We start from the raw sequence: 14,448 nt of genomic DNA, 5'->3' as shown, positions 1-14,448 counted from the left end.
TATTGTATCCAAAAGTATTTAATAACAAATAAAAACAAGATTGTACCGTACTGACATTTCGGAATGCTTACAATTTAATTACAATGCAGCAAAACAAAAAAGTTAATTTATATATTCAAATTAAATTATAAATGGAGGTATGTTATTGTAAATGTCTGCACAACCAGCTAACATTCCTAATATAAAAGTATTAGCCTACAGTACAAATAAGTAAATAATGAAAGAACATCATTGTTCCAACATCGACACACGAGTTTCAGTAATAAGCTTTCTTTGTATGGCATTTATCATTTACTTATCTAAAGAAAACGGCAATATTCCATTATTCTTAGGTGTACTATCTGCAAACAGCATTATGTCACAATAATATAAAATCGATCCTGATATTTAAACATAATTTACAGTATTCGATCAGACCTAATACAATTAACACGTATTATGCTGCATACAAATGATCTTGTATTGCGAATCGCAACTCCTACCAGTCATCATTAGCCGTGTAATATTTCAGAAGCTGAGAAAAAAAAAATGAAACTTTCAATCAATTTGAACACACATACTTGAAATTTAGTAACTTTTTATCTAAAAATGAGTCTTACCCTTTCGTCTTTCTAAATAACAATTTTGAGATTCTCCCGATCGGTGTGTAGTTCCATCGATTGGAGCGCCATCGGCTGTGGCGCACCAGCATATTGAGCCTGAGCACTGATACGCCAGGAACGTCCCGTCAAAGTCACATTGGGGAATAAAATCCTCGTTGGCGTCTATGGATATTTGACGTACTGCACCACACTCACCCGGAGTATCTGTAAAATTGAAAAAGGATGTTTATTGATTGATTGATCACATTATTTTAGATTAACAATTCCATACAAATGATACTTATTTTGGATAACAATGAATTTTATCTCATTTCTATTGTACAACTCAACGTCTGTTTACATGAGATTGTACTGTGAGCAACAAAGAATGAGTGAGTGAGTGCCATAACACATTTGTAAGATGAACCAAAAATTACAAAGATGAGAAAAATGTTCTCGCAGATGTTTTGATATTACTTACCACAAGCTGGCATTAGGTAAAAGTTTGGATCTCCTGTGTATATATCTGCACAGTGGCATCTATAAAACAAATATAATAAATAATTATATAATATATAACATAATTAATGATAAAATCAGTACGAACTAAACTAGTACTATACTTTCACTTCACTGTGATTTGTGGATACTTGAATAAATAAATGTAAATACTCGGGCAGCGCTTGTCTGCTTATTTAATTTTTTTTAAATTTATCGTTTTGATTTAGATTTTTGCTTATTTTATTTTGTATCTCCATTGAGATCCAGCCACTGGCACCAACAGCATTGTCATTTTTCAGTGCTTATTTTATTTTGTATCTCCATTGAGATCCAGTCACTGATACCCACAGTATTGTCATTTTCAGTGCTTATTTTATTTTGTATCTCCATTGAGATCCAGCCACTGATACCAAAGAATATATATCACAAGAATGAGTATTCCGCGATTTTTGCATGAGAAATTTGTAACAGAGAGCTCCAGAGAGTAATGCCCGCCCTCATAAGGGCGGATGTATACATACTAAATAAGACTTGATTTAATAGATATTATACATGTCACATTAAATAGAATTATGATAATATATTTTGCAATTGTAAACCATTTTATAATACATATTTATTAACAAACTAGTGTACATTCACTTTTACAGACAATTATTTACTAACATGCTAAGTTAGTTCACAAAAAAGGCCTAACACAGCAACACCAAAAATCAACGAATCGTACTCAGCACGGCCTATTCTTTACCATTGCCGTGTACTACTCTACGCCCGGTAAATTAAGTATTGTTTTTATGATATAAATTAGTATAAAATACATGTTATTAATAGGACAAAATGTTAAATGTCATTAACATTTATTTGTTTTACCAGAAACAAGTTAAATATAGGAATATTATTAAACTATCCTTCGTGAAAACGCGTAAACACCAACACGCCCGGTCACGCTATCGTAGCGCCCGGTTGATAAAGCAAACTGTTTATACGACAGTTTTTACTAAATAAATTGCATAAAAGGAACAATTAAATATCCAAATAGTATTTAACATGATGGTGGCATGTAGTTGATAACATTTTTTATCATGAAAATACTACCGGTGGTCCAGCCTTTGATTAGTGAAACCGTCACAAAAAGTTGTATACGTCCCAGATACATCCACACTTATGGACAATATTGCTGTTACAGGGATCCGGGAAAATCGCGGATTACTCATTCTTGTGATATATATTCTTTGCTGATACCCACAGCATTGTCATTATTTTTAGTAATTTGCCTTTGGATTTATAAATAAATATAATGCAAATAAATATATACTTACGGAATTGGGTAGTTGCATTTTATAGGATTGTAATTGCCATCGTCGGTACAGTCTGGCGGGTTCAAATCCGCAATGAAGGCACCTTGTTGTGCAGCTTCAGCGAGCTGGGCGTGAACTTCGGCTGCTGCCCTAGAACAGCTGTCAAAATAAACATACATTATTATTTCCATATGTTTTATGCAAAAAAGGACCGGGGTAATAATGTTCAGCGCTTAGAGGTTTCACAACATTAGGCGCTATATAAATCCAGGATATTATTATATTAATGCTATAGCAATTTAAACTAGTCAACTCCATGATGGTGGATTATTGCACTTGGTGATCACGGCTTACCTTCCTTGACCCACAGGTGGCGCACTCTCTGTTGTTGGTGTACGTTCAGTTGCTTCTAAAAAACAAAAAAAAACATGCAAAAACAAATTCAATAATTTAAGGCATAAGTATATTGCATAAAAATAAAATTGTATGTAAAAAAAAGGTATGCTTACCAATTTTAAACACAATATTTCTGATAAAGTTTCCATTGTTTACATCCACCAAGAAACAGCTGAAATACAATGGTAGTATAACTTAATATAATATATCTTAGTGCTTGTGACAACTCTTGGTGGACAAAACGTATCATAATAAACATAAATTACTTTTATGAACTTTTAGTTCCAAATATATTGAAATTGCTGAACTAAAACAATTTATTGATATAGTACAGGAATTACACAGGAAGGTGTGACTGGTTGCCCTTGACCGCCCCCATCCATGGTTGCTCGCAAAGTACTACATAACATGAAATTGTTCCCAATCATATAACTTTGCACCCACCCAAATCAAATCATGCGTATCTCTATATTATCCCTTTATCAAATTTGATATTGACTTAATTCTCAAATTATAACTCTATATATATGTATAGCTAACTTACAATTTAAGCTTTAATTAAAGATTATTGTGTAATTACTTAGAATTATGACACTGCACTTCTCTGTACAAGCCATCTTCGGAGCAGGTCAGAGGTACAATGTCGGGCGCTGGACTTCCCTGTGAAATGGCTTCTGCCTTCTGTTGTTCAATAAACTCTCTTTTCTGTATACAGCTGTTATAAAAATAGCAACAAAACCCAACAGTTAAACTAATGTTGTGTATGACCAGCTAGTTACATTTTATTTTACAGACAATTAAAAAAACGATATTAACTGGGCTAACCCAAAAAAGTTTAATTAAAAAAACTTATTTCCATTGGGGTTCTAATACAATGCAAGTTGTTAACCCTCAAAAGCTTGTTGAAAAAACATTTTAGAAATAAATTAAGCAGTAAAAGATCTTGTATTCCGAGAGTGAGTATACTACCTACAGCAACAGCAGCACTACATACATACTAGACTGTTACATAGTGCATTCTATCTATAATGAGACAGTTGTACATGTTTCAACTTACTTTATTTCATCTGGTTTAGAATCCACTGAAAGTAAAAAAAATAAAACAAATTTAGATTGCAGTTTAATTGATAATGGTTTTAAATTAAGGTAAAACAAGCGAGGGATGTCTCACAAAAAAGTAGGAATTGTAAATCCATGCTAACACTCAAAACGAAGTAAGGGATACGCCCTCGTCAGACGGAGTTCATAACAATGAACTACAATTGAAACGCAAGTTGAGTTTTCTCTGGACTCTGTCTCTTAAGCTTGGTTCCCACTAGCGATGCAACGCAAGGACATAACTCAACGTAAATGATTTTACCAATCACAAGCAATGGATTATTCGAACAGTGGCTTGTCATTGGTCAACTCGCTTGCATTGCACGAATGTCCCATTCGTTGCGTCTCTAGTGGGAACCACGCTTTATACCAGTTAAAGCGAGACAACTGACAGGCCTGAATACAAATACAAGTAGGTCATACTTTAAAATAACCAAATAAATGGAATACTAACGACAGTAAGGTTCGCGAAGTCCAGAGCGTGTTCCAGTAATTGCATCTACACAATAACATCTGAAGAACAGAGATATGTTAATCATTATTGCTTGAGTATGACAAAATAAATATGGTATATGGTAGTGATATGCCTAAATATAGTACTGATAGGACATCATCATGTCCATGTTATGGGCACATAACATTTTTTGTCACATAAAGTTTGATAGTGTATACAGAGCTTTAGAAAGTATTTCCAAAAAGCCCAAACTGTTATTATTTACTCTTTACTGGGTAGCCTCTTCAGTCTAACACTGTTCTCCCAGAGGGCTCAGTGTATATGATGAGTTGGTGACATGAGCCAGATATGTACACTGGACCTACGGTTTATAGTCCTTAACTATTCTACAGAGTCGCCATGTGGAGATCCATGGAAGCTAAAATAAATCTAGATCTGAGTCTCTTCTTGCCCATATATTTCATTTTCTTCGGCATCCGTTTCTCTATGGAATGCGTTGCCTATTGAAATCCGTCAGGCTACTTCCACCAGTGTCTTCAAATCTCTCCTCAAAACCCACCTTTTTAATTTGTAATTTTTCTAAATTTTCTGTCTTTGTAAAGTGCATTGAGGCTTTCAGCATAATGCGCTATATCAAGTACCAGTTATTATTATTATTACTTTTATATAAATATAAAAACACTGAACTCTTACCCAATTATGGAGCACTGTAGTAGTTCGTAATTGCCATCATCTGTGCAAGATGGTGGTAGAAGGTCTAAGATGCGTTCTCCAGATTCTTCCGCTTCTCTTAGTCTCTGCTCGATTGAAGATACCACATCCCTACATCTATAAGAAACACAGTACTTTATTAAATCATTTTCTTTCCATTATGACGAGTGAGTTTTGTAATCCCCATCTGTTTCACCGCTGTCCGATGGGTTTGAGGCCTGACCATTGTGTAAAATATTGGGTGGGGTGTAGTATTTATAGTATAAACGGTAAAAGACAAACATAATTTTAAATACTCACGTTGCTTCAGGAACCTCGTAACTCACTGAAAAAAATTAATGCATTAGTTAATTTTAAACAAACTAAAACGAATGTTTTTAAAATGAGAAAATAGATTACAAATAAAAAAGTGGATAGTATTTTATGCTAAGAGCAAGTATATTAGTAATACAGTATAGTGAACACGGTAATTGTGAAACTATATCTTACCACAATCCGGGGCTGTGAAACCAGAGTTTATTCCCGTTTCAGGATTCACACAGAAACATCTGAAGGAGAATAGTAGCAATAGTATAATAATAATCGCATAATGAACTAAAATCTAATTTTCCATATGTATGTGGTATGGTGTGTTAAAATTAGTTAAATCAGTAAAACTTCCAGAGAATATTTAAGTAGAAAAATTATTTGTTATCAACCTTTTATTAGATTAAACACTTTAATTTACATACCCCTGTTTAGGTAGACACTGAAGAAGCTTAAAGGTACCATCTGGGGCACATTGTGGTGCCACTAAATCCTCAGTAGATCTACCAGCTTCCTCAGCGTCCTCTATCTGCTCATTAATGGATGCAACCACCTGTAAACACCTAAATAAATAATTTAAAATTTTATTGGAGACTGTCAAATTATTTGTTTGATTTTTGTTAGTCATCATCAATCATTACTGCCTCTACGCTTAAAAGTCTGCCGACATTTCTGCTTGGGTTACAGTAAATTTGTTATATATATATTACATTACTACAGTAATTCGGCGCATTTGAAACATACTTACGTTGTTTCTGGGGTAACAATCCCTGAAAAATAAAGAAAATTAATATTTGAATTAAAAGACATTGCTGTTTGAAGGCATGGTTATCAACATCTTTGCTCACATATTAAACTAACACAGACATTCTCAACAAAAACGAAGAACAGTTTATAAAATTAGATTTAGAAAATGTTCTGATTGTAGTTAAAATGTATTCCTGAAAAAGTAAAGAAATTGATACATAAATTTAAAATAAATCTTTAATTCTTACCGCATTCGGGATAAGTCAGCCCTGTTTGGTCACCAGTAATTGCATCAACACATAAACACCTTTAAAAACAAACGTTTTATCTTTTAGTTGGGATTTTTTACTTTCTTTAAAAGAATGGAAACAGTTTATTGTTTGGTAGTCAATTTGAGACATGGAAGTCCATGTTCTTGACCGACAGAATTTAAATAATAACAATTTCTTACCCAATTAATGGATGGCATTGTACAAGGACGTAGTTGCCATCTGGGGTACAATTTGGTGGTGCTAGATCGGCGATGAATTCCCCTGCTTTTATAGCGTCGTCTAACCTCTTGTTAACGGCAGCTGCTCTATCAGCACATCTATCATACATACATACATGTTTTTATTATAACAATATTCCATCAAAATAAAATACTAAACTGTGAAATAATTATTTTATTATTTCTTTATACTGGGTAGCCTCTCCAATCAAAGACTGTTCTCCCAGAGGGCCCAGTTATGCTATGATTAGTGGCTGTGTGTGACAGTGACTGAGTGTGTGTACTAGTACACCGGGGTAACCCCATACTTGATGATGTATAAGGTTCTTTAAAGTGCACATGATTGTAACAAATTACAATACTCACGTTTGTGGTTCTCTACCTGAAATATAAAAAACAAAAACTGTTTAATTTACATTTGTCTTTAGATTAAAGAAAAACCTTTGACAGATGAAAAAAACAAATGACAGAAATTTAGACTGAATCATTAATTCTTACCGCATTCAGGATAAGTCAGTCCTGTTTTTTCACCGGTTATTGCGTCAACACAGAAACACCTTTAAAACAAATTACATATGTTACGGAAAAAGGTATTTATATTTGTCCTCAAGCTTAACTTGAAATCGAGGAAATTCGGATTAGGCCCTCTACGGACCCATAGCAGCCAGCAGTGCAGCGCCTACTAGATCAGAACACCGGGACACAATTCCCTACTCTTTGCGAATAGTGTACTAAGCTCTTTAACATGCACTATGTACACGGGACCAACGGCTTTATGTCCCATCCGAAGGACAAGGCAACTAGAGTAAAGCACTTGCCTAAGGATACAGTTAGTATGTTACAGACAGGCTTAGATTTCTGGTATAGTCAATGGCATTGACATGTGGAATTTTTGGTCGACAGTATTTAAATAAATGAATCATTTTTTCTTACCCAATTAATGCGTAGCATTGTGCAAGAGCGTAGTTACCATCTGGAGTACACGCTGGTGGCGTTAGGTCAGCAATGATGGCGCCCCTTTTTATAGCATCATCCAACTCCTTGTTAATGGCTGCTGCCTTATCAGCACATCTATTATACATATTTTCAATACATACATTATTTTTATTTATTAAAATTTGCAATAAAAATTAAATATTACAACATAACATAAAATAAATGAGTTTTCAACAGTTAGTATGATGATTGTTACCATGAAATTGGAACATCTTATAATACTTACGTTTGTTGTTCAGTACCTGAAATAAAAACAAAAAAATGTTTGATTTACATTTATCTTCTTTAAAAAATGTTTATGGATTAAACAAAAAAATACATTGATAATTTAGAATTATTGAATTACGTAACTTTAAAATTTATAAATAATTCTTACCACACTCAGGATAAGTCAGGCCTGTTTGGTCACCAGTAATTGCATCAACACAGTAACACCTTTAAAAACAAATTATATATTCTAGTCATGGTGTTCATAATTTATAATCTAATAGTCAGTATCTTTAGTTGGGATGTTTTGCTTTCTTTAAAATTATAATAGTTTAATTGCATGTATAAGTCTTCTGGTGGAATTTTTGTTCGTTTAAATAAATTAATCATTTTTTCTTACCCAATTAATGCGTAGCATTGTGCAAGAGCGTAGTTACCATCTGGGGTACACGCTGGTGGCGTTCGGTCAGCAATGATTGTTCCTCTTTTTATAGCGTCGTCCAACTCCTTGTTAATGGCAGCGGCCTCCTCAGCACAACTAGATCACATAAAAATAAAATAATAAATGTATTACAACAAACATATTTCATTTCTAAAAGTCAATAAAATGAACTTATTAAAATTATTATAATACTCACGTTTGTTGTTCTGGTTCTGAAATAAAAAAATAAAAAAAACTGTTGTAGATTTGTTATTTAAAAGAAAAGTCGCATGGATTAAACAAAAACATAACAAAACCATGAGCAATTAAATCTATAATTATCAAATAACGAGAGGCAAGCCACTATTAAACGTTTAAATCTTTATTTGATCATGATCAGGAATCATGGCTTGCCTCTCATTATTTGGCGTTAATCAGTGCATCTATTGGTTTTTATAATTATCAAATTATATAACTTTAAAATCAACATCAATCCTTACCACACTCAGGATAAGTAAGGCCTGTTTGGTCACCAGTAATTGCATCAACACAGTAACACCTTAAAACAAATTATCAATCCTAATTATGATGTTCACATTTTATAATTTGTGTCTTATTTGGGCTGTTTTGTTTCATATATATAGTTTTACTCCATATTTTAGGTAGACAATGTTAAAGTTTAGATACTTGCTTAACTTTATTTAAATAAATGAATATTCATACTAATTTAAAGTCTTACCCAATCAACGCTAAGCATTGTCCAAGAGCGTAGTTGCCCTCTGGAGTGCACGTTGGGGGCGACAGATCAGCGATGATGGTGCCTGATATATAAGCATCTTGTAACTGCTTGTTGACTTCAGCAGCTTCCTTAGCGCATCTGTTACACATACATATAAAATAATGTCAAACATTTATAAAGCGTTCTTTACCGGAGTCTCACAGCACAACATGGAAAGAATAACTATTGAAATAGCTGAGTTTTCAGGAAAGATTTGAATTGAAAATGGGGATGGAGTGTAACGGATGGAACGAGGAAGTTGGTTCCAGATCTCTGGTGCCTGAGCAAAGAAGCCCTTTGGTTGGTTCTAGGTGGTTTTTAACAAAATGTTATTTCAAAATAAAACCTTTGATGTATTAAAACCTAGCAAACGTCAATAAATTCCTAAAAGCCATTGTTAATAATACTCACCCTTGTAGTTCTGTGATATCTGAAACAAAAGCAAGTAATACAAAGTTTCAATAGGATTATATCGAATTGTGTTACATTTATACGAGTTAAAGTTAAACAACCTTCTTAAGGACTGGTTGCCATAATAAAAATAACCGTAACAATTATCAAATTTGTTCTCAAAAAACAAAGAAAATTTTATATATGCAAAGAAAAATTAGTGTCGCATGATGATTAAGAACTTACTGTGGCTACAGTCAGGCGCTAACTTTCCTGTCTTTTCTCCAGTTATGACGTCAACGCAGTAACAGCTAAAAAAAAATAAAACAAAAAATGGTGGTTTAAGTTTGGTGGGGTGGTGGCAGTACTAGATGATAGAACATTAGCACTTTGTGAAGTACGGCTTCTACAAACTATCCATTTTGGTTGTGCTAGATCATTCCATTTTTTATTTATTTGTTGATCATGCACCTTTCAAATCAAATATACTTTTATTCATCATCGTTAAAATATTAAAAAAAAAGGTTGATAAAGAGATGAAAATGAAATACATAAAAACTCGAAATAAGCTTGATAAAAGTGTATTCTAAAATTTACGAGAAAAAATAAATACAAAAGTCATCAAGTATCATATTGATTAGTGGCACTCACAATATGCGGTGCGGTCCAAGAAACAAAACAGAACATATCGAGAAAAAACATATTATTAGTGAATCTTACCCTAGAGGTTCTAGTGAACATTGTACGTCCACATAGTTTCCATCGGGGGTGCAAGCTGGTGGCGCTAAATCAGCAATTTGGTGACCCAGTCTATCAGCTTCTGCTAGCTGTTCTCCGATAGAAGCGGCTTCCAGAGCACATCTAGTAATAACAAATACATAATGTTACATTGTATACCACACTTTGGTGTGTTCAATTTGATTGGATACAGTTCTACTATATATGGTAAAATTTGATTGGTTAATTTCATATAAAGTTCTACTATATATGGTAAAAGAAAACTGTTGTGTAACATAGGCCTACTATGCCATGTGAATTTTTTTAATAATTAAGGCACACAATTGTACTTACTTTGCAGTTTGGACAGGAATTATTTCTGAAAAACAGAAAACTCATTATTATGAGCATCAGAAAATGGAAGTGCAGGACAAATGTGTTATATGTTAAATTAATGTATTTAATTTATGTTAAATATGTTTAAACTTTTATTCATTTTATTCAGATTTTTACCAAAATAAGATTCCTTGTGTCTTAAATTAATTCAATTTCTTACCACAATCTGGTCCAATCAAACCGGTTCTTTCACCAGTAATAGCATCCAAACAAAAACATCTTTAAAAAAATGAAAATTCAAAAAATATATATCAACCGTTTTAATTTAAATTGATGTTCCACAAATTAAATTTGTTGTTTCATACACTTGTGAAACATTTGAAGTAAATAGAAATAAATTTGGAAATTCCAGAAAAAAACAGTAGCTGAGGTTTTCGTAATTTTTTTTTCAATGGAGGGCCTAATCCGAATTTCCTCAGTTTGAGGACAAATATAAATACCTTTATGCTTTTAATTCACTTATCATTAATTAGCATGTTTTTCTTTTCTGTTTGCAGCACCTTTAAATGGTAAAACTGATAAATACACCCTTAAAGTGCCTAAAACAAACTTGGAAAAATCCACTTCTCACATGGCCGGCCCGTTGAACCTTTACATGGCCGGCCCGTTGAACCTTTACATGGCCGGCCCGTTGAACCTTTACATGGCCGGCCCGTTGAACCTTTACATGGCCGGCCCGCTGAACCTTTACATGGCCGGCCCGCTGAACCTTTACATGGCCGGCCCGCTGAACCTTTACATGGCCGGCCCGCTGAACCTTTACATGGCCGGCCCGCTGAACCTTTACATGGCCGGCCCGCTGAACCTTTACATGGCCGGCCCGCTGAACCTTTACATGGCCGGCCCGCTGAACCTTTACATGGCCGGCCCGCTGAACCTTTACATGGCCGGCCCGTTGAACCTTTACATGGCCGGCCCGTTGAACCTTTACATGGCCGGCCCGTTGAACCTTTACTTTGGACTGCACTGCCTTATTGCATAGGTCATTCAATTTAATTCATACTAATTTATTCAGTTATTTGACAATAATAACTTGGGCCCGCACTAGAAGCAACATATTGAATCTCTTACCCCTGTTCAGGGACACATTGGTACAATTCAAAGTTGCCATCAGGTGTGCAGACAGGTGGAATCAGGTCAGCTATCTCGTAGCCGAGTCTTGAAGCCTCTGCCAGTTGCTGATTGACCGCTGCTGCTTTCTGTGCACATCTGATGACAAATATGAATTAAATATAATACATTAGTAGAACATTGTAACTCTTTTATACCCCTTTTACATTTAAGCATGGTTCCCGCTATGATGCAACACATGGAAGGATATGATTATTCAAACTTTTGCTTGCTATTGGTCAATTTGCTTATGTTGCTTAAATCCTTGCATTGCGCTCTAAATCCTACACCCACTGAGAGTCAACAATGTTGTTTTGTATGATGTGCACCCCAACGTTGACGCATCCTCCAGGTACATGTTGACATAAAGAACTACTTTTGTTGTGTATGGTGTGCGTCCTAGTGTGTTGGGAAGGGTAATATTGGAGTCTCACTGTGAGACATGTATTCAGCTTGTTTAACTGAGTGGAGTTGTGGCTTGGTGGTTATGATGCTTGGCTACCACTCCAAGGGTCCTGGGTTCAAGTCCCGTCACATGTCAGGATTTTTTCTAAGGACCAAATTATTCCACTCCCAAAGACTTGTAATAAGACTTTGTTTATGTAGAGCATCTTGTGTATATGTTTGTCTTGTGAACCTCTGAGGGTCCCTAATGATCAGCAATAGCTGGATGGATCACCCTCATTAAATATGGTAAAAAAAAACAAAAAAAAAAAAACTTTAGAATGTTTAAGAATGTATACTTACTTCCCTGTTGGTGTCACTGAAAAAAAACCAAAAAAAAAACTAAATTCAGGCAATATATCAAAAACTCATCCAAGAAAGAAAGTACATTTACCAACTTACTATTGAATTTTGAAACTAATAATTTGTAATATAAATTATACAATACTTACTACAATTGGGTGGTGTCATTCCATTTGGTTTACCTGTCCTGGTATCTACACATATGCAGTGGGTGAAACTACAAAGAGATATCATAAACTTACTAAAAGCTGAACAATGTAATTTTCTGTCTATAAAAATGTAACTTATACTAATATATAGAAACATTAAAAACGTATCATAGTCTATAGAGAATAAAATATTCCATTGACAGTTAAAAAATTGTCTCAAGTAAGTAATATTTATTGCTTTCCAAGAACAGTAGAATTTATAAAACAGCATAATATTTGAATGAAAATAAATACATAGAATAATACAAACATTTAACTTGAGAAATTAAACATGGAAAGCAGGGGATAGCCCTTTAAGCCCAAAGGCTTGTTTCCAAAGGGGTCCTCAAATATACATATTAGTTAAAATATATCAGCTAAGTTAATCATAGTAATCAAGGTTTACGTTTGCTCCAGTACCAGAATTTAGAAGTTACACAAACCTATAAATGATTATTGTTTTAGTTGCAATTCCACAAAATTATCCAAGTAGAAATGTATTGATTTGGACAGAGGATCAAGTTACATTAATTGTGACTATCAAGGAAACTAAAGCTCTGTCTACACATTTTATGTGACAAACAAAATGTGATGTGCCCATATATGGACATATGAGGGCATATCAGTACCATATATGGGCACATCACACTTTTTTTGTCAAATTAGTTTGATAGTGTAGACAGAGCTTAAGGTAATACTAAGAAACAATACATTTTCGTACCCAAAATCTGAGCGACACTGTTGAGCGTCATAGTTTCCATCCTCTGAGCACGTCAAAAATTGTATTTCTGGGTCAGCGATCAACCCACTAGCTAGTTGACGTCTATAAGTCTCAACAAACTCGGCACAACTATAAAAACCAAAAAAAAAACAAATATATAAACAAAAATAAATATAAATTGGCATCTCGACGTCTCACAATCAACCTGGACTCTTTGGAAAACATGCATTAATTATATAGTAGTCATCTGTCATTGCCGTTTAAAAAACCTAAATAAAAATAGCATATAACTATTTCACCAACATGAAAGTATTATTAGATAATAATTAAAAGTATTCATAAAAACTTACCTTAATTGGTCAAATGGGACTGAAAAGAAAAAACATGAGAAAATAAAAAGATGATTTAAAAATATTAAATCACAATTATTTGAGAATACACCATCCTTATAATTTTATATTATAATCTTTATGTGACAACAAAAATGTGATGTGCCCATATATCGACATGATGATGTCATATTACTACTATATATGGGCATATCACTTCCATATTTGGGCACATCACCTCCATATTTGGGCACACTAGAAGTATCTTACCACAACTTGGAGGAACAAGGTCTGAATTGACATCACCAGTTTCAGGATCTGCACAATAACAGCTAAAAACAAAGATAATAAATAATTGTATTATTATGCGAGAAACAAGAAAAAATTATTTTTTAAGCAGTATATGTAACATTTACCACCCGTCTTTGTTTTTACATAGTAGAGTATTGTTCTTGCTGTTGTATTATGTCTCTCTCTGTCTACACTATCAAACTAGTTTGATGTGCCCAAATATGATAGTGATATGACATCATCATGTCCATATACGGGCACATCACAGACAGAGCTCAACTTATATCAAACAACATTCATTATTGAATATAAGACAATAACAGTTTTTTAAATTTTAATTATGTTAATAGTATAGCTTACCCAACGGCATCAAAACATTGAAGAACTTCATATCTACCATCTGAAGCACAAGCTGGTAATTCACCAAAGTCTGGTATTTCGATGCCAAGTTTTTGAGCTAATTCAATATTTAAGTTAAGTTCATCTCGTCTTTGAGCACATAGTGGTACTTCACTTGTTTCTGTGAAAAAAAGCACAAAACAAAAAATGTGTTTGAGAACAAAAAATGTTTTTTT

General features: G+C 33.8%; 1 protein-coding gene across 1 annotated transcript in view; it reads right to left on the bottom strand.

Moving 5' to 3' along the window:
- Positions 1-14,448, bottom strand: part of LOC144856161 (uncharacterized) — a 56,872-nt gene continuing 42,424 nt past the window's right edge. Inside the window, exons 90-126 of the mRNA XM_078714119.1 lie at positions 14,234-14,393; positions 13,853-13,914; positions 13,604-13,622; positions 13,254-13,382; positions 12,494-12,561; positions 12,345-12,360; positions 11,559-11,696; positions 10,648-10,706; positions 10,446-10,470; positions 10,095-10,235; positions 9,621-9,685; positions 9,396-9,414; positions 8,946-9,083; positions 8,707-8,765; positions 8,424-8,439; positions 8,186-8,323; positions 7,955-8,013; positions 7,805-7,820; positions 7,516-7,653; positions 7,081-7,139; positions 6,949-6,964; positions 6,544-6,681; positions 6,341-6,399; positions 6,094-6,115; positions 5,771-5,908; positions 5,529-5,587; positions 5,340-5,364; positions 5,022-5,156; positions 4,329-4,387; positions 3,834-3,858; positions 3,357-3,491; positions 2,890-2,948; positions 2,735-2,789; positions 2,402-2,539; positions 1,063-1,121; positions 600-806; positions 1-514 (exon numbers count right to left, since the gene is read on the bottom strand). Coding sequence (XP_078570245.1) covers positions 492-514; positions 600-806; positions 1,063-1,121; positions 2,402-2,539; positions 2,735-2,789; positions 2,890-2,948; positions 3,357-3,491; positions 3,834-3,858; positions 4,329-4,387; positions 5,022-5,156; positions 5,340-5,364; positions 5,529-5,587; positions 5,771-5,908; positions 6,094-6,115; positions 6,341-6,399; positions 6,544-6,681; positions 6,949-6,964; positions 7,081-7,139; positions 7,516-7,653; positions 7,805-7,820; positions 7,955-8,013; positions 8,186-8,323; positions 8,424-8,439; positions 8,707-8,765; positions 8,946-9,083; positions 9,396-9,414; positions 9,621-9,685; positions 10,095-10,235; positions 10,446-10,470; positions 10,648-10,706; positions 11,559-11,696; positions 12,345-12,360; positions 12,494-12,561; positions 13,254-13,382; positions 13,604-13,622; positions 13,853-13,914; positions 14,234-14,393 — 2,876 coding nt within the window. The 3' untranslated portion in view covers positions 1-491. The remainder of the gene's footprint in view (positions 515-599; positions 807-1,062; positions 1,122-2,401; positions 2,540-2,734; positions 2,790-2,889; positions 2,949-3,356; positions 3,492-3,833; positions 3,859-4,328; positions 4,388-5,021; positions 5,157-5,339; positions 5,365-5,528; positions 5,588-5,770; positions 5,909-6,093; positions 6,116-6,340; positions 6,400-6,543; positions 6,682-6,948; positions 6,965-7,080; positions 7,140-7,515; positions 7,654-7,804; positions 7,821-7,954; positions 8,014-8,185; positions 8,324-8,423; positions 8,440-8,706; positions 8,766-8,945; positions 9,084-9,395; positions 9,415-9,620; positions 9,686-10,094; positions 10,236-10,445; positions 10,471-10,647; positions 10,707-11,558; positions 11,697-12,344; positions 12,361-12,493; positions 12,562-13,253; positions 13,383-13,603; positions 13,623-13,852; positions 13,915-14,233; positions 14,394-14,448) is intronic.

Source organism: Antedon bifida, chromosome 11, assembly GCF_963402885.1.
Source record: "Antedon bifida chromosome 11, ecAntBifi1.1, whole genome shotgun sequence".
Classification (NCBI taxonomy): Eukaryota; Metazoa; Echinodermata; class Crinoidea; order Comatulida; family Antedonidae; genus Antedon; species Antedon bifida.
This window is presented reverse-complemented; position numbering and strand designations above follow the sequence as displayed.